Genomic DNA, 23,393 nt, shown 5'->3' with positions numbered 1-23,393 from the left:
AATAAATAAGAGATGTATGAAAAGATTACAGTTCTGTGTGTTTTATAGTTAGTAAGAGCTGCCAGAAAATAGATCTTTACATTTTTGCTTCATTTATTATAGTTGAGTATCAGCATGACTGAAGGTTGACAATTTAATCAAATTTCCATAACACAACATTTTCGATACTTCTTTAAAATAGTACAAACTGTTATTTAAATGTGTTGAGAAGTATCAACGCTTTAAAACATGTTTGTCACCAATCTCTGCTGTGAGTGAGTCGAAGTTGGTGTGTGCAGGAGTTTGAAAGTTTGCCATAAGATCGCTTCATAAGTGTTTGAACTATTTTGGTTTTAAAAGCAGGAACCTCAAAGACACCTGCCACTTTCTATTCGCTGTTGATCCACTAATGAAAGAAGCTATACATGTGGCTCATCAGCTACAGACAAAATCTATGATTCAAATGATTCCAACACAAAACTTTACAAAATGTCTTTTTACTTTACCTACTAATAATTTGCATTTAACAGTGGTCACATGGATGCTATTTTTTTTCCTTTAAATATCTGAAATAAATACTGTAGCATTTCTACATTCAGATAACTCATTTTTATTTTGTATATCATATTCTATTTTACTGTATTATTAAATTGAGTGTTGTTATTGTTATTGTTATTGCATGGACTTGTCTTTACGTTTCACTGCACATCTGTATGTCACAAATAAAAAATCTTGAATGTTCTTAGGTTATATTAACTGATAAACATGTTTTTGTCTGTGTGTGTGTGTCTGTGTGTGTGTTTCAGGGTCAGCCAGTTGGTCAGTGTGATTTCAACATCAGACTGCTATGTATAGAAAAAGAGATCATTTCTCCCCGGATGGAAAAGATGAAGACGGGACAGATCGACAAAACTAAGGAGCCCTTCAGCGTCCGAAATAAACCTTTCTTTGATATCCACGCGTCACGCAAGGTAAGCAAACACAGATACCCTTCCTACTTTCCAGCCAATTACTTCACTCTCCTGGGTGACCTAGTGTAAAAATAAAAAACTGCTTCTTTCACATAAATCAAAATGACCTAAAATTCTTCCATGCTGTGTGTGCAAATGAAACTTGTGATTGGGTAATGCCCCAGTTACCTTTCTGGAAGACGTTCTCCATGGCAACAGCCCCTCCTACGATCTTAAAGGCAAACCGGTGAGGAGCTAGAGGAATTGAAAGAAACAATACATTAACATCTTCTCGAGTACAAAACAGGCTCAGTCTCTGAGTGGACAGTGTGTGAGCGGCTGGTCTCTGCACCCACTGGGACAGATCCGTCTCAGCCTCGAGACCTGGGCTGCATTCACACACTTCAAGCCTTGATGCTCAATTCTGAAAGAAAAAAAAAAGTCACATCTGAGTCACATAAGTGCGATATCGCTCCAAAGCCCCCTTCTCATGTCTGATCTCTTGACATTTCCGAGATAATGTCAGGACAATCAGGCCCTGATATTTTCAGGAGCACGCCTTTCACAGATGCTCCTCGCAGCAAGGAGATTATATCTTCCCCTGGTTTGGTTTGGGTGAGGAGTATGTGGCTAGGAATCTTGTGCAGACGGAGCTGGAGTCATGGGTGATATTGACTGTTTCTGACTTAATACCACGTTTTTGTTGTTTTCTTGCAAGACAATCACAACAGTATAAAATGATATCACCACTGAGAAAATGTGAATGACGCTCAGGCGGGATTGATCCAGATTATTTCCTGTTGTGCTTAGCCTGACTTCACATGGGCATTTTATTAGGAGGAAAAGTCATTGTGAAGTGTGAGGACCGTATTTGGCCATTTGCATTCACACGAGCCAGCAACCCTCCTGGACATTGTCTGGAAATGTTTTAGAGGCTGAAAACTTGGGCTAAGGTAATGACCATATCCATAACGTTTCTGGCTTATTGTTATGTAATGCCTGTATAGCTGATGTGAGCGCTGTTTCAGAATGTTTGCATAAACTTAATCGACCTTAAGTCTCTTTCAACGTTAATCCGCCTCACTTCAAGCTGCTGAACTTTGTTGATTTTGTTGATTTTGGAGCCTCGTTAAAATAGTAAGGTCACTCTTTTCTCTTTGCTGATAGTCCTTTAAAATGTTTGGTTTTTTAAATCCCACCTTTTTTTTTTTCTTTTTTTTTTCTAACACTCAAACACGTCCCACACTGTGAATGCTTGCTGTGGAAATTGTGAATAAAGCGATTTACTGCAGTGCGCTGTTGGTCACGTCATCTAACCCCTGCCAGCAGTTTAAGACCATGCAAAAGGACTCTATGAAAACAGCCAATCTTTATGTTGACAGTGTTTTTTTTTTTTTATAGCTCATACAGAGTAATCCATATTAATTACATTCTCTTTTATAACAACATAAAAACTCTCTACAGGAGCTTTAATCTGATCTTCATTTTGACCCTTTTACAACCACAGGAACCAACTCAAAAAAACCAGGAACTTCTTGATAACTCGGGTACTTCAGCTGTGTTTTTTTTAAGGAAGGACGCCGATCTAAATGTCTCTTCTGTTGCTGTAGTTTTAGAACAATACATTGTCTTTTACAGGCATTACTGTACTGTGCTAAGTTTTGTGAAGCAGATAAAACCTGTGCTACCCCGGAGTCCATCTTAGTCCAGTTTGCACCCCTGAGTGTCATTGATCGATGAAACGCGTGCCTTTAGCCTCATCCATGAAGATCTGCTGTGGGTGTTAAGTTTCAAGCTATCAGCGTATCTGTCTGAAGATACGTTGCAGTATGTTTAGGATTATGGGAAATGATGTCAGTGGAGAATCAGACCACTCCACTGCAAACATGATTTCATATTTTCAGCATCTGGCTCTGCTGTACCAAGAATAAGTGATGTTAATGCAGTCACTTTTTCTTAAATGCTTTGGCTCGGATTATCTCGTTTTGCATATTTCTTTGTAGTTGTCACTTAATAAATAAAACATCACGCCTCAGGTTGGAGTTTGGTGCTGTTCACAGGCTGAGGACAGTGAAGCTTTTATCCTCCAGAACAGCTTTTAAGTTCCCCTCAAAGGTCTGTGCACTCGTGGCCTTAATATCAGGTCTGTGGGAGGTCAGAGCGAGATTAAATTGATGTTTTTCTCAGGCAGAGATCAGTCGGAAATCTTGGCACTGCACACTCAGAGATGATCAAAGTAGATAGGAGGGTGACATTTTAGTCTTTTCGTCTCGTGTTTTGTCACGTTCTCTTTCCGAAAAAAAAAAAGAAACCTCTGTTTTCTATCCAGTTTTTAAAATCTTAACATGAGTCGTCTCTAAACCTGCCCTCTCTGCTCCTCTGAGGATCCTTGTGAAGAATCACATCCACTCTTTGTTTGATGAACATACTCCAGAAATGAAGTCACTGTTTCTGTCTGGTTTCTGACTGCTCTGTTGTTTTGTGCAGAAGCCATCTGCTCCCCATACAGTCCAATCTCTGTTATACAGGACATTCAGAGCGGGGAAACTGGATTCTGTCGCATTAATTCATCACTGCACAACCCTCCACTTCATTGCATATCAACCCAAAATTCCTTTTAGGGGTATTTTCAGTCACAGGCAGGAGTTGTATGATGGCTTTTGTCTGGTGCTGCTGTTTTTCGTCTTCTGAGTTCATGCCGCCATTTCCCACCGCTCGGGAGCATTTATTCTCTTGGCTTCCTCCACTTGTCCAATTATCTCACAAAGACCCCTTATGTATTACAAGAGGTGGTACATTGGGACAACCAGATAATGTATTCGGGGGAATTTCCCTTTTTATGTAGGCTGAACAGACTTTTCTGACAAAATCTCCTTTGAGTCGAAAATAAGTGTGACTGGAGCGGCTCCAGCTGCTGGTGCAGGTGGGACAGTCCGTTTAATGCAGCACTTGTTTGTATCTACTGTAGGTGGCATATTATATGGTTTATATGTGAGATATTTTTTTTGACCATTGTTGGCTGAATTTCAAAAGAATCTTAATCTAACAATTAAATCGATCTTTATTTGCGTAGTGCCACTTCATAATAAAAGTTTATCTCAAGAGACGCTTTACAAAAACAGCATGTCAATAAACACATCTATTGTTGTGTTACAAGAGCCATTGTTAATCCATCACGGGAACACTTAGCAACACAAACACTTTCTTTTTTTAAAGAGGCGGACATCTTGGGCAAAATCAGACTCATGATGAACCGACGTCTGCTCAAACTGAGCCGAGCCTGGAAAAAAAAAACCTCACTTACTGAACACACTCTGAGGGCGCAGTCACACTGGTAGTCCCTACCATGCCGAGGCACGCTTCAACCCTGATGTCCAGTGTGACCGCGCCCTTAACAATTATAAGTTATCTGCAAAATAAAAAATTTGGATGCAAAATAGATCATTTTGAATTTAATGGACCACAGTATCACTTATGCATTTGCAATTTCCTTTAACAAGTGTGGAAGCTCGTCCAACTCTTACTTGTTAAAATCCTTTTTATACATATTTTGTCTTGGAAGTAAGAGTTCACATATTTATAGCAAAGTCTTTCCTATAGTCATAAATGACTTCATAATAAAAACAGTGCTTAAGATCTCACCCCCAGCTTCTAAGATGATGATATTCATGATTGATAATTGGAATGTGAGCTGGTTAAAGACCATTTTAAGACCAGGGTTGTCAAGATAGCAGATTAAAAAACTCTAGTACTCTAAAAAAGGGATCCAGAAAGTGATAAACTCTGAAGAGAAAAGACTTCAGGTGAAGAAATGATCTTCTACCTGAGATCTCATCTTAAAGAGAAAAAAAAAAATCAGGCACTGAGATTGAGTTTGAACAGAGACCCGTAAAGTTGTTATCTGGATACTTTCATAAGATTGCATTTTCTCAAACCGAGTCACGCCGAGGCAGCTAAGATAAAGGTTCAGTGTATGTTCTGAATACAAAATGAGACGAAATGACGCCTCGGGAATGTGGATTGTGAGGCCAAATAGTTTCAGATTGTGTGCAATCACAGTCCCTGATGTGTGTTAAAGCATCTTTTTTTGTTTTTGATGGGTTTTTCTTTGTGTTGCACCGAGAGAACGTCTCATATCCTTCAAAGTGATGAAACTTGTTTTGACGGCCGTCTATGCTGCCACTGTGAAGATGAGTCTATGGGAGTGATACAACAGTATCATGTTGTATTTAGACTTGTCGTCTCGTCTTGTCACTTTATATTAGTTTAACATCATTTGTCATTGTTTGTGGTGGGATATCTGAAGTCTCTTGGCTTAAATATGTTGCAGTAAACGCTGTGGACATCATGCTTGTGAAGAAGAAGATTTACTTTGTTGAGGGGAGATTCTGTTTTTACACTCTGTTATGTCATGCAACATAAACAGGCTGCTATAGGTATACACGTTATCTAGATTTTCTTTACAGCAGGAAGTGTTTTTACTATGTTGAAGATTGTAGACCAGATGTGATTGGACTTTAAAAAGTCATCAAGAAATAATAATAATATGACTAATAACTAACATCAGGGTTCAAATAGTTTGGCTGCAGAGATGATGGACATCTAAGAGCATGTGCTGCAGACCAGGATGTGGCTCCATAATCACATGTTTTAAAGGAAAACTGTAGGTTCAGTCAAAGGCCCTCAGTGTGTGGAGATCCCAGACAGTGTATTGAATAACTGCAGCCAATCACATCACTGGGATGATGTGACTCTTCTTCCCCGACTCCTCGCCCTCCTCTCCCATGGGCTCAGCCATCATTAATATGTCTATAAATGTCCTCTTGTTGCTACACCACCATCCAGTCTTTCTTGTCCTGTCAGAGCAGGTTTGTAGTGGCCGGGTGAGACATCTTAAAAACAGAAAGTGCTCCTTGTCACAGCATGTCTTTTCAGCTTATTGCTGTCAGTCTGCAGGTTCCTTGTTACTCTCTTACCTCACACCCCTCTGTCAGCTGTCGAGTCCCCTGCTGTTGGAGATTGAACAAAAAAAAAAAAAAAAACCTGGTTCTTAACACTATGATTCCTAAATCAGGAGCTAGTATTTGTATTGAGTTTCTTTTCTCCACGCTCACTGTACTGTGAATCTGTTTTTTTTTCTTTTTTTAAACAACGCTCATTAGCTCAGCGTGTCTGTATTAGCTTGTCATGTTTTTTATCAGGATCAAGCAGCAAACTCTGGTGTTGAAAAACAACGCCAATTGGTAGTGAACAAAAACTACAGTGTTCACCCGATGCTGGCTCCAAAGACCCCATTAAGCCCCTTATTAAAGTGCACATTTTTACAGCAGAGCGAAACGTGTTGATCATTTCTTTTCTGGTAAAACCTAACAGAGCTGTTTTTTTTTTTTACCCAGCAAGCTTTTTGCCCTTTTCTTAATTTGCTGGAAGTTAGTCAGCATTTCCAATATGGTGACTGCTGCCATAGTTGGGCTTCATAACACCTCTTCAGAAACCAATAAGTGAAATGAGACGGTGTACAAGTTTATTCAATTTATGGTCAGGCTGCCTTACAGTAGGAGATAGATAGATAGATAGATAGATAGATAGATAGATAGATAGATAGATAGATAGATAGATAGATAGATAGATAGATAGATAGATAGATAGATAGATAGATAGACACTTTTTGATTAAAAAGGTATTTTTTTCCCCTTTTTTTTTTTAAAGTTTGATTAACACACACATGCCCTAAACAAGGGCCAAACTCTAGGCACACATCTCAACATCTTTCAAACATGGATCATGTAATGAACAGCTATTCTGTTGAGGGGACATCTAGATGCACCAACCTAACTTCTGTTTAATTGGTCATTTATATATCTAATAGGGCTGGGTAAAATATCAAGTTTGAATCAATATCAATATATCAATAACATTTCAAAGAAGTTAAGTTAAGACAATATTGTTAATATATTTTATGTTGCATTAAGATGGTTTTCTTCTATTTCTGATATTGGATCTATAGAGTACAATGTCCATTTAACTCACCCCTGCTATTTTAGAATTAACCACATCCTCTTTGAAGCTTGTGCCATCACCCAGCAGCTCAAATATAATTTCATAAATGATAAATATTGTTATTGACCTTTTTTTCTTCAGAAACGTCAGGCATGCTATGGTCAGATCTGCCGTATTGACCCGTGTACCTACAGCGTCTAATTTGGTCTAATTACAGGAGAAATGTTGGAACCCTTACACAGTGGATATCTCACAGCAGCTCCCACTAACTTAATGAAATACTGTGCAATAAAACAGTCAGCAGCTGCCACCTCTGGCCTTGGTAATACACCCATCCCCCCTGGTTTGGTTCAAAAACAAACAGCACTCCATCACCTGCATCCTCTCTCTCTCTCTCTTTCTCTGTCTCTCTGTCTCTCTGTCTCTCTCTCTCTCTCTCTCTCTCTCTCTCTCTCTCTCTCTCTCTCTCTCTCTCTCTCTCTCTCTCTCTCTCTCTCTCTCTCTGCTGCTGCTGCACCCACTCGCAAAGGGAGACATGTTGACTGTTGTGTAAGGCCTTATGCTGCTTGGATGAACACACAAAAAAGCATTAGTCATCGAGTCTACATTGTTTGTTGTTTTTACTTCTGGTGCTTTTGAAAAGATTTTGTTTTTTCAAAGCCTCGGACATATTATGCAACGTCTGATGCACGTCTTTACAGTAGAGGTCGCATTCGCCAAAGAGGGAGAAAGCAGGTGAATGTGTTTCGGTGTCTTTATTCAGTGAAAAGGAGGTCAGGTCAACAGGTGGTTTTAGATGTTCTTTGTTTACTTAAGTCTGCGTTTTCACCACCTACTCCTCCTGACATCAGCTTTGACCCTCTGGGATATCATGACATCCCTGCCCTCCGTCCCTCTCCACAATGAGTCTGAGATAGCAAGCACAGCTTCTGCCACAACAATTCAAAACACACGTCACTTTTATCCAGAATGCTTGTTTAATGTTTAGTTAAACATCTCTCCTCATTATTGAAAGTAAACTTTTCTGTTTTGAATTTGTTTTCTATTAGAACATCTAAACTATTAAATAGGAAAAAAAAAATAACTGTTAGAGTGAGCACTTCCTGTGGTGACATTTTGCTCACTGAAGTCTGAGAGTCAACATCCGCTTTTATGACCTCGTGTTTACAGCCTTTGTTGCGACAACAACACTGAAACAATGTGTGAATTGAATCCAGTCATTCGTCATCAACACAATGTTGTTTGCTGTTGCTAGCTAGCTTGATTGCTGTATTGCGTAAACGCATAAATAAGCTATTTCTGTCCTTTTTAATGTGCAATTATGCTTCAACACAGTTCATATCACTGTCTCTCTTGAACGGTTTATTGCTAATTTTCCTGATTATAACATAATATCATTTTGAAAAATATTGTCCGGCGGTTAGATGGCCTTACATCCGCACGACATTATGAAAGCAAATTATTCACGATAAAGCATTTAATCCTTCTTTCCTGTCCGACCCCACGATCCACCAGCTGATTGCACTGACGCTCTCAGCTCAGACATCACTTACAGTGAAGGGCGGCCGCTGGTTCCTCACACTGACTGTGTCTCTGTAGTTGCTGTGAGTGTGACTGAGCGTGTGGGATGTGCTCACCACTGCCGTGTGTTGGTCTTTGAATGACCTTATCCCATCTCCCCCTATTCCATTTTCAAGCCCAGCGCAGTTTAGCAGATGGCTGTGTCGTCATGAGCCCCTGTCTGCTGAAGATTTCTGCCTATTAAAGGAAAAATGTTTCTTAGACTAGATTAGACTGGGCTCTTGTAATATAGAAATAAGTGTGGTCTTTTACCTGCTTTTTGTAAACATAACAATGAGCTTGCTCTTTTTACCTGCTCTTTTGTGATGTTAAGGTCCTTTACCTGCTTTTTTTTAAAGATAACACTTGTTGAGATAACCGTTGACGCAATACAAATAGAGATTGATTGATCCATCCTGCAGACAGTTCGGCAAAGTGTCGTACCATCCTGTGTAATTCTACAGAACTGCACAAGGTGAAATCTTCAAACCACAAAATCTCAGTCGTTCTTTAAGTTCCATTTAAAAATGAATGACTAATCCTCGAACTGATCTTGAATTAACAAACTAAATATTTGACATGTTAGCCTCTGCTGTGTCTTTTTCTCAGCTTGAATTTTGAATTTAATTTGAATATTTTTTCTAATTTCATGGCAGAGAAGGTGAGTCAATGTTAGCTGCTAATCAAGACACTGTCCAGTTAGCACACTGCTTCTTTCATACACCACAGTGAAATTTCATGCTGTGCTCTGGTATTTCTCATTATTCTTGCCTAATGCAACTATTTATTGGTTTAATCATCAATGCGGTAATACCCCCTCCTAAGTCCTCCATGTCTCTTTAAATGAATGTGCAAAAGTTAATCATGATTTCCATAAAAGGACCAATATCCATCAGGTGCTGAGACGTTCAGAGACGTAAAACTCCAGACTGGCTAACCTTGTTTGACTCCAGACAGGCCGGTGGTTTGACAGCCCTGCCCGCACACTCTGATGTGTGCTTTCCGTTTATTAGGCGATTGCACACTGGCTTCATATTAGACTTGAAAGGGGGCCTCCAGCATCAGCCCTGTGGTCTGACTGGAATATCAATCCATCCTCTCCTCCTTTGATTCGCCCTCGAAGCGACGCCTCCTCAGAGCGATGAAGATGAGCAGACGGCAGCGAGAACACAGAGGGGTTCAGACAGTGGATAATGCGTACGAGGCCAGGTGGGCTGCAAAGTATCACACTGGATTTTCTGAATATGAGCAAGTGTCCTTTTTTTAAAGACAAAATAAGAATAAACAAAAAATGTTTCCCCTCTCTTCGTGACAAAATTGTTTCACCACTTTTTCCACTTCCGATACAATCCTGATCTTAATTATGACACAATATCAGCCAAATCGTACATACTTTTATTACTTATTTTGAAGTGTTGAATGTTACAAAAGGCTTCATCATCATGTGATGTTATTCAAACAGAGAACAAATATCAGCAACTGGAGACATGAGAAAGTCTGAGCTATTTATTATTAACCTATTGGTTACATACATTTGAACCTTCAACATATCTACAGTATTCTACACTTGAATAAAGTAAATAAATAAATTGGAAGACCCTGAAAAATAACAAATAAATCCAATAAAAACAAATAATTTTGTTTGTCTGTTAAATGGTCTGCTTATTGGAGCGCCTATGTCAGAGATTTTAGATTCAATCCGATAAAATCTGACATTCGCTTTCTGGCTGATATCGGACCGATATCCAATATCAATATCAGATCGGGACACCCCTATAAAGCAGTCCTGTAAACATTGTGTGATTGGTTTATCTGCTCTTCAGTATTGAAGGAGTTTTCTTATAGACAACTACAATGGATGGTCCTTTCTGATTTGGTAATGGAAGTTTATCTTTACTAGCAGAGACAGACTTCATACTGGTCACAATAACAACACACTGGATGTCTTTATAGTTAGTTGCTATCTGCCTCACTCCAAGCTAGATATCATTCATCATTGTGTCTTTTTGTGAATTATGCTTCAACGTGAAACATCAGAGAAGAAAATGGACTGAATTCCATCACCCTGACAGTCCATCACACCAGGGAAACAACATTCTGACATGTGAGCGGCTGATTCTCCTCCCTGAGCGCTTCCGTTGTCCCATCTCTGGCCTACAGTCTGCAATGAAAGCTTGATCTCTTAATGGGAACTGTGCATTTCACCTCCGCCCACACATCCCCAACTGTTCCAGGCACAACTCTGCGTTTCCCTTTCTAAAAGAGGTTTACCATGAAAGCAGGGTCTCTGCCCCCTCTCTGCATTATCGCTCCAAGGAACTTCCTCACTGTGGGAGGATGTGTGAGTGGAAGTCTTCTTTTCTGAACGTCTCTCCATCCAAGGTTCAGTGTGCTCGGCGAAGGTGGTGGGTGGGTGTGCTAAGATGGCAAGAGAACTGAAATGGAACTCCCAGATCTTTCCGCCCACGTACCATTCCCTCATAAAGGCACCGGTTCTTTTTAGTCTGGCTATCTGCCTTCTCCATGTCAGCACGATTGTCAAGCTTCGTGTGATCTGCTGTGACTCATTCATCGTTCAGGAGAGGACTGAACACTTCACTTTCTCTGCTGATCGAGCACAGACCAAACAGTTTTCTGGTGCTTTACATAAATAAATGCGTCGCTCCTCTAACGGCTGATGACCGTACTTGCTGCTCTAAAAACACATCTTTTGAGAAATAGTTATGTGCTGCATCAAAGACATTTTCGGAAATGGAAAATCATCCAGTGGTTTAAATATAAATGACACTGGGTATATTTCTCGTTGAAAGCAAATGGTCTGCAGCTGAACCACTGGGGTCTGTAAGAGTTGTACTAAATCATTTATAGCTTCTATTTGTTTGGGAAAGCCAACGCAAAATGAAGGAAAACATTTCACAATCACTCCTGATGTCTTTCTACCCACCTGTTTATTAGAAATTTCAATTTATGCAACGAAAAAAACCTGAGTGGGAGAGCTGTAATTTTGCAAAACAATTACAATGGAATAACTAACAGCATATGTTAAATATGTGAATTCCTTGTCACTCAAGCTTCCTGCTCATTACAATGAGGTAAAAATATTGGAACACAAGACATTAGTTTGTTTACATCGCTGAGACTGTAAAGTTCTTCAAATTGTTACGTGAAACAAATCCAAGCCATACAAACTGATCCCTAAAGAGCCTCTCTTTTAGAACCAGTATGCACTTTTAATCAATCTGTTGGATTGGACCACACGGGCCTCCATCAATGAGCCTTACATACAACAAAACTTCAAGGCCGTCACAGTGCACGAGTTCGCTAAGGTTTGGCCAATTGACGACATCGCTATCCAACGCCGGTCATTGACCACGATAGCATCGAGGCTCGTGTTTGATTCCCAAAAAACTCCACTAGTACCTTAAGCCTTGCTTAAATCACAGTCAGAACCTCTTATAAGAAGCACCTCTGTGGGGGGGGTTAATGAGGGGTGTATTCTGTCTGAAAAGCTTCTGGAAGAATTGCTTAAAGAATGCTTGCGTTGACTTGTGAAAGCCAGTGAATGCTAGCCAGACTTGATTTCACCTGGTCATTTTAAACCCGATCTGTTTACATTGGCATCTTTCGATATCTTTGTATTCCTTCTTTCTTCATTCACGTCGAAACTTGGATAAAAGTCCTCCATTCTAGCATTTATTATTTCATGTATTATACAAAGGATTTTGCTCACTTCAAAGAGATTTATTGAGAGACTATCATCTTAGATGCTTATCTGCTTGAGCAGCTGAGAAACCGATGGGCTAATGCTTGACAAACTGCACAGACATCTTCCCCAGTGTAAACTCTGTCTTTAAAAAGCCTGAGGCTCTGTGGTGTATGAAACGCTTAACCAGCGTGTACAAATGTTGTTATGTTTTGTTACACGCTTTCTTGTGTGTGCGATTGAGGTTCTAATTTGATTTGTCTCCAAGCAGCGCTGAGACAGATGACTAAAAATGTGTCTCTATAACAACTGAACACTCTGCTATCTCCAACACAACAGGCCCTAACAGTGTTCCAGGACTTTGATTGAAATTGCACTGCTGGACAAGTAGTGAAATTGGTGCAGGCATTTTAAATTAAAATGTAATGGCTTCATTAAGTTCTCGCCATCATTGAGAGAGGAGATGAGACACAGTAGTAAAAGGTCACTCTATGCCCCATGTTTTTCCACCTTTCAGCACCTTCCTGTACGGCTGAAATGCATTGCTTTGTGCTTTAGTCCAACCTGACGGCTCGGGATATGATACCTGATATCCACTGCAGCACTTCACTAATGCATTCTCTTTCTTTTTTTATTGACCAACGCCGTGTCCTTTCAGCAGAAATACATTCCCTTTCCGCATGAACATACACAAAAGCAAAGAGCTCTTATCAACTTTTCTCACAAACTACGGCAAAGTTGACCTTCTCTGACATAACGGCATAACGTGAGGAGGCTCCTGTGTCTGCCAGTGACTCATCCTCATTATCTGCAAATTATACCACAGTATGGCAGAGATCTCTTTTTTTAGATTTGTCATTTTACAATGTGTCCTACTCCTTTTTTTTTTTTTTTTTTTTTTTTTTTTCCTCTTTCATAAAGATGTCTAAAAATGATCCTCTGCCTACTCTCGTTCATTGTCCAGAGCAGTAGAAACACATTGACCATGAAACCAAAATAATGATCTTAAAGACTCAAATGTAGAGAAATCTGTGCGCTGGTTTTTTTCACTGTTATACTTTTTCAGGTGCACATGAAAGGTAATGGTAATGAAAGCCATTTTTCATCTTCAGTTCAGGTTATTACAGATTTCAAAGATGGACTGAATTCACATTTTTCAAGATAATTGCGCTGACAATGTTTTAAATAAGAGCATTATTAATGACTTGGCAAGATCTTGTCTCCTGTGATTCTGCAGTTTGTCTTACCATCCGACAGATTCCTCTCCCTGTCAGAGAAATCATTTATTAGATTTGGCTTTTGGTATAACATTACAGCTGAACATTCTCCGAGGCACATGATATGTTTTCAGATTGATTTCTTACCTTCCCATCAGCAGGAGTAGGTTTGTCTTCATGCCAAGCCACTTTGGAAATAAACTCACTATAGATTGCTTATCCCTCACAGAGAACACAAACTAACGTTGAACTTTATAAAAAAAAAAAGTCTCTTTCTTTCATGTTATTTATTTATTTTTGAGAGGGTCACGCCTGAATAACCGCGCATTTGCAGTTTCATCTCTCATACCTCGTGTTCGCTCTAAAAGCATTGATTTGAAGGTCTTGCATTTCAGTTGCTTTGCGTTTTGAAATATCACTGGAGACGAAGCACTCGGCTCACCTCGGCTGTTGTCCTCACAATGTCTCCTCCAAGTCTGAGCGCACAGAAGCCTTTGAGGTCATGTTTATACTTGACTGCACATCAGCTTTTAAATGGTACAATCTTTCCTCTTAGCTGTGACATTTTTATGAGCCTACATTTTCTGATTTCAATTAGATTGTCATATTCACTCGACTGGAGATCTGAGAATGTCCACACAGCTTTATGGCTGTCCTTTGGACGTTGAAAAAAATTAATCCAAGGTAACACAACACAAAGAATTTCAGATATATTTTAGTAAATCTAGTGGTGAAAAAAACCCCACACCAAACCCAACAAAAAAGGAAATATCTGTAGTGACCAGTTTTAACAAATCCAGTATTGTTTAGAAAAGTCGCTAAAGGAATGAATGTGGACACATGCTCGGCTCTAAGAAATGAAACCAGACCGTTGGTTTCATTTGTTTTTTGTCCCATTCATTTCTTTTTAAACAACTCATCAGTAGCTGTAGCTCAGTGCCAGTGTAGGGACTTGGGTTGGGAGTCGGAAGGTCGCCGGTTCAAGTCCCAGCACAGATCAAGTCCGGAAATTGGTTTGGTAGCTGGAGAGGTGCTAGTCCAATTACTGAGCACTGCCCTTGAGCAAGGCACCAAACTCCAAAACTATTGCTGTGGGCCTGAGACCTCTCCCTTATGTCTAGGATCCTGTTTGTGCATGAGTGTGTTTTTCAGCCTATGTTTTAGTTCATGTCCATTAAACAGAGTGTAAACCGAATTTCCCCTTGCGGGATTCATAAAGTATAATTTATTATTATTATAAAAAAAAGAAATATAAGACGAACCACTACGTCTATTGAATAAAACAAACAAATCCACTTTTTGTTGTTATCGCAGGCTGACGCGGTGGGAAAACTGTTTGCCTCCATTCAACAACCTCCTTCCACCTCCTCGAGAGACTTGATTAAAAACAAAGCACCCACTCCGGGTCCACATAGTGCCCAGTAGAGGGACTACACACACAACCAAAAGAAAACACTTAACAAACACACAGTTTGGCTCCAACAATGTCTTTCAATTTCAAGGAAGACAGTTCTGAAATGTAGGTGCCACAACCGTAAAGGCGCAGTTCCTTTTTGTTTTTTTGTTTTTTTTTTCCAGTTCGGCGCGAGGAAACAACCAGCAGACCCGGGTCCGAGAGACCTGCAGGCCCTGCTGGTGTACGACCACGCACAGCTCTAGACAGAAGAAAGAGAACTTTAAAGTGGATTGTTTAACTGATGGAAAAGGGAATAACAAGACATAAGGACAGGTGTGACATGAGACAGTCTAGATCAGAACATAGTGAATAATTACTCTCCAGTTTCCATTATAAGAAAGAACACATCGTAGGCGTGGGGAGGTGGGGTTCAAATGCAATTGGAATCAAACAAAAAACCCTCTTACATTTAGAGGATTTCTTCATCTGTTCCCATATGCAGACGGAGAATTTTCCTCCTTATTTGAGTGCCTCTCTAATTTTCTTGCTGTACTTGGAGCAGCTGATGTGCTTGATGAGGTGGAAAATGTGCTTTTTACTGTACAGTTGCTTTGCCGCGTCTCCTGAGTCTCAGCTCATTTGATTTGATGCCGTAGGTTCTTTTTTCTTTTCTTTTTTTTTCCTCTTCACAGCAGTTGAGCTCCTCTGTGTTAATGGAAGAGAGGAAATCCACTCTTCTCCTGTCATCAAGAATTTAATGATTTGTTGCTATTCTTGTCCTCAAACTGAGCTGTCAGGTTGCAGCTATTGATCTATCAGTCATGCATTATCAATCAAAGGGTTATTGCTTATAGTTTCTCTGCTAGATTGGTGAAAAAGCGTTATACGTTGCCCTCACATCTCTGTAGGATTTATAGAGAATGAGCCTCATGTATGATCCTTGGTTGCCATAGAAGATGTTATTGACAGACTCTTCTGCAGCCGTTGACTTTAATAATCAGTGATGATTCATGTGTTTCCACCTGCAGCTTCCAGCAACACATTTCTTTCTTTTCTCAGTTTAGCTTGACTGTAATTGTGTCTTCCCCCCCCCCCCCCCCCCCGTGTGTTTCAGCTACTTGAAGGCAGCTTCACATCCCAAGTCAGCCACGAAGTCGACGGGCTTATCTTCCAGCCGTGCGGGGTGAGTCTCCATGCATGTTTGACAATCAGATATTTGTCAGTTACATCTTTTTGTATTTGTCTGTCTCAAACACTTCTACATAAACAATGAAGGTGACACTTTTACAGCCGGCTCTTTGTCACCCCTTCATGGAAAAGTCTCAACCTCTGGAGTTGTAAACCAACCGCACTCCTGCGTGATCGCACGTAAAAAAATAAATAAAATAAAAAAGGTCCCTATCCATTCCACAGTAAAACAGAAACATGGCGTTCATTCTGATGGAAGCGGCCTTGGTTAGAATACTGATTTACTCTGCGGCAGAAAATCATTTTTATCCACGTCATTGATTCTGTTCCTCCTCGTTGTTCCTGTGGTGGATTTGATGGCTCAGATTCTGTTGACTATCGCATCGAATATATCTCACCTCACGGTAAGGACACGCATATATGGAACCACGCCGCAGGTAGATGAAATGCATACTGACTTGTAAGCTTGTTGAAGTTTTGCATCGTCGTCTCAGCTCTGGTACATTCTTTTCGTTTGAACTGCCTGTTTCTCAATGTGTCTGAATTCTGTAACTTACCCAACATTTGAATGTTTTTGTTTTTCATGGAGGTTTATCATCATTTTAAAGCATGCTATTACACTGAAGGTCACAGGGAACTATTTGACTTTATGGCATAGACTGCCCCCCCCCCCCCCCCCCCCCCCCCCAATCCTTAGCCCACAAATACACACGAGACATTAATGTGAAGACATTACTTCTTCACACTTCACGTCTGTGACATTTCCATGTCATGTGTGTGTCGGTCTGTGTCTAGGTGTGTGTGGAGGTGTGTGTGTAGGGGTGTTTGGGTGGGGGTAAGTGTAAGTGTTGAGCCTATAATAATCTTGCCATTGATTGTCGTTCTGTAAATGGACTTTTTGCTGGATGCCTTTTTTTTTTAAATGACAGTGGTTGATGTTTTCTTCATTGTTCTGTGTTTCATAGCTCCTTCCACAGGCGCCTGAGACTAACGCTTTCTTCTTCTTTGGTTATTTAACAGCAGTTAGCAAACAGCTTTCAGATAGGGCTAGTGTAAAATCACTAATTAGTCGCTGGTAAACGCTATGGAAAAAAATCTCTCAAGAGGCGATAGTAGTCTAATGAATGCTTGTTTTTAATTAAATTAATTCCAAATAAGTGTTGTAGTACTGGTTTACAGACCACTTTTTGAAGGTTGCGTCTCAGAATCTAAATAATTTGACTCGATCTAGTCTTGGTCTGAGACTTGGTGGACCAGATTGCTACTTTCCAGGTCATTACTGTCATTAGAAGAAAAATAGACCTAGATCCCCTGGTTAAGTGAGTGACAGGCCTGCTGCACAAGATGATGATTTTTCATTAATATTTATGGTCTCGGTGTAGCCCGGTCTTGGACTCTGACTTTGTCTTGTCTTGATCTCGACTCCTAAATGTCTTGGTCTTATTTTGGTCTCGGAGCAGTCTGCTCTCGGTTATGTCTTGGTCTCAGTTATTGTTGTCTTGACTGCAACACTAACACAAATATTTCCAATAATTTGACCCATCCTTAGTAAGAAGGGATGATATAAGGTGCTCAGGCCCCAGGTTTCAAGGATAGCAATATGTTAATATACAATAATACTATAATAAAACTATAGAATCAAAATAAACCTTCTTTCAATGGAAGCAGCGAAGACGTGCGGACAGCAGGAAATCCTGGCTGCACATTATCCCATGTGCTCTTTTGTAGAGTTTCTGGAGATAACACTGAACTCTGTTAAATTTAAAGAAACAATACTGAGTTGTAAATCAATTACATTGTATAATAGTGATTTTTTGGGGGGGGGTGTTTTTTGACACTAGAGTATTTTCATTTGGCGTCCATTTGAGCCGTTATGGTGAATTTGTACAACACACAAGAGCAGGCCAATGTTTGTTGGCTTGTTTGAATCGAACAGATTTGCATCACAAAGAGCTGAAAAGGCACAAAGGATTATGGGTGTTCACATTTTGTGTGTGGACACCTGCTTCTCTTTAGTTTTGACCCCGTACATGTTGACCGTCTCTTCAGTCAGAGCTGAATAATCAATGAGAGAAACAAAGGTAGCCACTGCACGAGGAGAGGCTTTTGACTATGTTTGCTTCCACTTACATTCATTACATTCGATCCATATTTAGAGATTTTCTGTCCCGTGAGAGGAAAGGATTGATTGGAAAAGTCACTTGTTTGTGCCGTCTTCATTTCCCAGTTTCTCCCAAGTATCACCAATAATCTCAAGGTAATGGAAACTTTCTTTAATGACGCTAGTTTCCCTTGGGCGGTATAGGTGGAACAAACTCTTGTTGTTAAGAATTTCTCTGGAGCGCAGAGGGAATCGCGGTTTGGTTCCATCCCATGAACATCCTCCATGTGGGCGGCCCGGGGTGCATTTGAGGGATCAATCCAAGAAATGTGTCTATCTATATCTAAAGATTGAATATAGATCGATATAGACAGATATATCGCGGATATATCTGTTTTCTCTCCCCAATATCGATATCGACTCCAAAAATCTGACATCAGTCGTCTCAAAAGTCTTTTATAGAGCAATTAAAAATAGTCTTTGTTTGTCTCTCTTATTGTTGGCTTTTTTCTCTCACTTTTTGCTTTTCTCCTGGATTGTTAAAGTAATTAGGACACTGTGTCGTCAGCTATCAGCTTGAAGCAGTTCTCAGCAGGGGAATTTGAAGGAATTTGGCAGCAGATAATTGATCAAAATGATCAACATAAATGTGTTTTTGCAGCCACTCCATTGTGTTTTGTTTACTTGTCGGGTAACTGAAACAGTACTGTTTGTATTGGGAGAAGAAAATGATTCATCTGTCCCCGCTTCATGTGATGCGAGACACACTTCAGAGATTTTTTTTGTTTGTTTGTTTGTTTGTTTTTCGTAGGGGGGATGTAATGCATTTCTAAATAGTACATAACCCTGACGAGATACTACATTTGGATTTATCAGACACTTATTGATTCAGGGTCTTTTTTCCCCCTCTGTAGCCTCTGTGAATGTGACGGATCATAAGCAATTGTTGCAGACAGGTGTTGAATACTCCATGAGTGCGGGATGTGAGGATGTCCTTTTGGTTTTATTGAACCAGGTGAGAAAACAACACCATCCACATCCCAGTCACGGATTAGTAACACACTGTTAAACAAGGTTTGTGATTTGTTTGGACAGATGCTCTTTCCAAATTTGAAATGATTGCTGTTGAAAAAGCCGAAATGGAATTAACCAGGTTGTGCAAATGCTCCGTCAATAAGAAAACGGATTGAACGAGCAGGCTGTTGTTTAAAAAAGAAGAAAAGAAAACGCTCTGTTTTTTTGGCAGCGGTCTGTTTTGCTGTGATTATAACTCTCGCCTTATTTTGGATGGAGTCCTTTCACAAAGCTGTGTATAATACGCATCAAATTACAGAAATGACCATCATTAACAAAGATTTCCATGTATCCAGTTAAAACTGTTCTTGCACAGTCGCATTTGTCAAATGTATTTTTTAGCAGTTTCATGATTGTGACAGAAGGAAGTGTCTCCGAACTCTGGGAGGTCAGCAGCTGGTTCTGGTCCGCTCAGTCGTTCGGACAAATGGGCCGGCTCAGAAAAGCTGGCATCGCTAATGTGACTGAATGATGACGCAAATAATCTGCCATCTGATCTGAAGTTACAAAAGACAATATTATGCGACACTGTCAGGCTTTACTTTTCTGACGAAGCAGCTCAATGGAACAATTCAACAGAATCCATTTTCTATGAATCTTCTTTAAACGGAACAAAAGCCACATATCATCTCCACCACATGATTGGACAAAACAAACACCTTTTTTTTTTTAATTATACCGTCACATAATGAACATTCACATGCAGCTAACATGAATGCAGTAAAGTACTGCTACTTTCGTGCCCCTGATTGAATGCGGTGATGTTTTATATATGCATGTCTCTTCTAAATGCTTAAATTTGAATTTCCTTCGGGATCAATAAAGTATCTATCTATCTATCTATCTATCTAAAATCTTTGGATACTGCATTTTGAGATTTATAATAAACCTCAGGGCCGTGACTCATCATTGTACTCAGACAATGCAGTCCAGACAACTCGATCATACTAAGTGTAGACAACATCAATAGCATTTCCTTATTTATGAGGCTATACTTCATCCACTTCCTTCATACTCCGCTGAATTTATGTGAAGCCTCAGTCTTCGCTCTGCAGCTCAGTCACCAAACGTGTCGTTGGTGTCTGTTTCCACAGTGAAGCCTGAAATGGGGAAAAGGAGTTTGAGGTGCGCTGCTCATGCAGCCTGAAATCTCCTGCAGGATGATCTGTGTGTGGAGGAGCTGGCCTCTTGAAATCCTTTTCAAAGTAGATGGAAGGTGTTGGAGGAAGATGCTTTGAATATTGCCTCTCTTCTCTGTTGTGCTGCTGCCCGTCTATGCCAGTACACTCTCACTAATGACATTCCTGATGTCAATGAGGTTCTCCTGAGCAAATACATTTAAAAAAATGAGAGTGACAAGAACAACACTGCAATAGAGGTCATAACAATTGGAATGAAAACATTTTGATGAGGTCTGTAAAACATTTGAAGATGTTTCCGTTTTGCTCAATTTTAATAGTTAATAGCATTTTTAATCGCATGTTGATAACAATAATGTAAAGATGGTGAGGCTTTATTTTGAATGTGTGTAATGCCTTAAGCTGAGAGTATTGTACTTGCTGTTTGAAATCCACCCTGCTTTTATTTTGAAGGAAAGTAAGGAAGAGTAACAGTCCAAAAGGAAGTCGTTGAGGTTCAAAAGAATGAAATGAAAACAATGTAGAAATCAAATGTTTGACGTCATGAGGTGGATACTATTTTTGACTCATTTTAAACGGAAGTGACGTTCAAAGATGCAGCATTGTCGTTCTTTACCTAAATGGAGGAGACAGTAGAAATAAGAAATAGCATGCGTTGATCGCGATTTTGAAAAGTTGATAAGCCTTTCCTTATTGGCCATCATAGATATTTACTGACACTATCAAGCAGAGATCATGGTGTCACTAGGATCATAATGTCACTTTAGTGTCTTTAAATTCTGTTTATTTGAATATAGCAGAGTTCAGATTTTCAGTATTTGCTGTCCTACTGGAAAACGACACAAAGAGATGGCAGAAATGTCTTTTGCGTTCTGCACCCTAACCTAAGGCCAAGGGAGAAAATGTGGTGCGACGGCCTACACTGAGTACAACTTAGAGCACAAGTAGCACGAAAATATGTTAGCAGTATTTTCCAAAGGCTATTCAATATAAACAAAGTGGAATTCAGACTAGAAGATTAGACTTTTTTTCTTCAACATTCAGTTGAAGAAAATCCAGAAAAGTTTTCTCCTGTTCAGTTTTTTGATTTTCTCTACTCAGAAAGACGTTATCTAATGAAGCGTTCCCTTTTTACCCAGTCTGCACCTGCTCTTCATTTCATGTTTGTCATCCTGCATATAAAGAAAAAGTCGGGGTGTTTTATTAACTGGCTTCTGGTTTCTTAAAATGCATTTGCTTTTTGGACCTTTAGCTCGTGCACAGTTTATGTCAATGGGTTATTGATTGACACCCCTGCTAGTATGGAAGATTTCCTTTCATATGCCATCCTATATAAATTAGCTGTTATTTCTAAAGGATGCTAAGCAGTGGGAGCTATCATGGATTTTTTTTGTTTTGTTTTTTTTGCGAAGGAGCTCTTAATGCTTCCTCCCCGGTCGTAGACCTGAGGATCTTAAAGAAGTAAATTCTCCTTTTCTATCGAATCTAGAGTTCCAGTAAACAGTGAAAGTGGTGGGATGTTTCTTTCTGCATTCATTGGCTAAAGACAGTAGTGTTCACCTCTCATGGACCCATTATAAATACATGGAGCGCTACACAGGTATGCAGAACTAAGCTCTGATAAAACTCACATTTCCATTTTCCAAAAGGGTAAAAAGGTACAGAATATTTAAGTTCCTAACAAAGTAGAGAAAAGTAAGGACAGGGGATGTCTGTGGTCACATGCAGCTAAACCCGCAGAGAGAGCCTCTCTGTTAATTCATCCCTCAGGGGAGGGGGTTATTCACTTTACATTGAGAAACGTACCAAAAGTCTTTTCTTTGATAGGAAGTCAATAGAACTCACCTAAATCCATGATCCCTATTGTTCCCATTGTGCACTACAAAAAGAAACAATCTGTAGGTGCGTGACTGCGAGGAGTTGTGGACAATAGTCTCTTTGGACGAAACAGGCAAACATAATCTACCCTAATGCTATCACAGGACCCCTTGGTGGTCTACTGATTAAAAGGCCAGAAGTCACTTTCTGCTGGCTTCACCAGAAGCCCCCCAAATTAAAAAAAAAAAACTCACAGAGGCTACATCATTGTCAGTCCATAGCCAATAGGTTCAAAGATTGCTACATTTATAAAATGGCTAATGTCCTTCAGAGCACATTTAAAGGCCTTTAGCAACAGCCAAACATTTGTGAGCCTTAAAATCATTGAAATAAGCGAGTGAACGCGATTTTCAACAGGCCTGGGTTTTTTTCCTCCCAAGAAATTGAAGAAAAAAACCAGCTTCAAAGAATATGTTGTCACAACGTCGTTTCATTTCCCACAGATAACCCACAGGGTTTTCTAGGAATCAGTATCAGGGCAGGAGAATTGCCTCTTTACTGCAGTTTAAGGACCCCTCATATTCAATCAGAGTTTTTCTTAAGTGCTGAAGCGTCTGATCTTTTGGTCAAGTTCAACCTCCAACTAAATATTTGATAAGCTCTCAGTGTACAAGCGCAGTACTCTTTCACGAGAGGCTGAATCACAGCAGTTTACAGCGAATCCAACAGCCTCGGAACATCTTGGAATGCAAATCAGCAGCACTTCTACCTTGCACCAATGTTTACTGGGAGCTGATGGAAAACCATCGCGGAGTGAGGTAGAGCTGAGACATTGATTTTGTTGATCCATCCCTTCCACCGCATCAGTGATCTCTCCTCGTGTGACCGGGATCAGGCTGGTCTTGGGGTTTATCTCTGCAGTATCTTGCTGCTTTGATGCCCGGTAATATTAGCTCAAAGGTTGCCGCTGCTGCAGCCTGCAGTCAGTGGGTGTGCTATCTCCTCCAACACATGGCGTCCTTGGAATATGTTTCCTTTGTTTGGAGAACATCACAACGATTTTGCATTTAGAACAGAACCGTTTCCACAGATGGCCGAACTGCTGATGGGAGAGCGCTCCAGATGGCGATCACTGTATGAAGATTAAGAAGGTTTTTTTCTTTTTTTTTTTCTTTTTAATTCTGTATGCACCTTTTTCTTTTAAATTTCAAGTCATTTCAACTCCACTCTTGAATCCAAGTCAGTACAGAAGAGGGGATTTGTCTCAG

At 40.0% G+C, this 23,393-nt stretch overlaps 1 protein-coding gene across 1 annotated transcript in view; it reads left to right on the top strand.

Annotated features, from left to right (window-relative positions):
* The window catches only part of rngtt (RNA guanylyltransferase and 5'-phosphatase), a 78,269-nt gene that overhangs the window by 34,381 nt on the left and 20,495 nt on the right, over positions 1-23,393 (top strand). Inside the window, exons 11-12 of the mRNA XM_079365353.1 lie at positions 786-950; positions 15,920-15,988. Coding sequence (XP_079221479.1) covers positions 786-950; positions 15,920-15,988 — 234 coding nt within the window. The remainder of the gene's footprint in view (positions 1-785; positions 951-15,919; positions 15,989-23,393) is intronic.

This window comes from Symphodus melops (genome assembly GCF_947650265.1).
Source record: "Symphodus melops genome assembly, chromosome: 1".
NCBI classification, from domain to species: domain Eukaryota; kingdom Metazoa; phylum Chordata; class Actinopteri; order Labriformes; family Labridae; genus Symphodus; species Symphodus melops.
The sequence above is the reverse complement of the archived record's forward strand: the minus strand, read 5'-3'. Positions and strand labels throughout refer to the sequence as shown.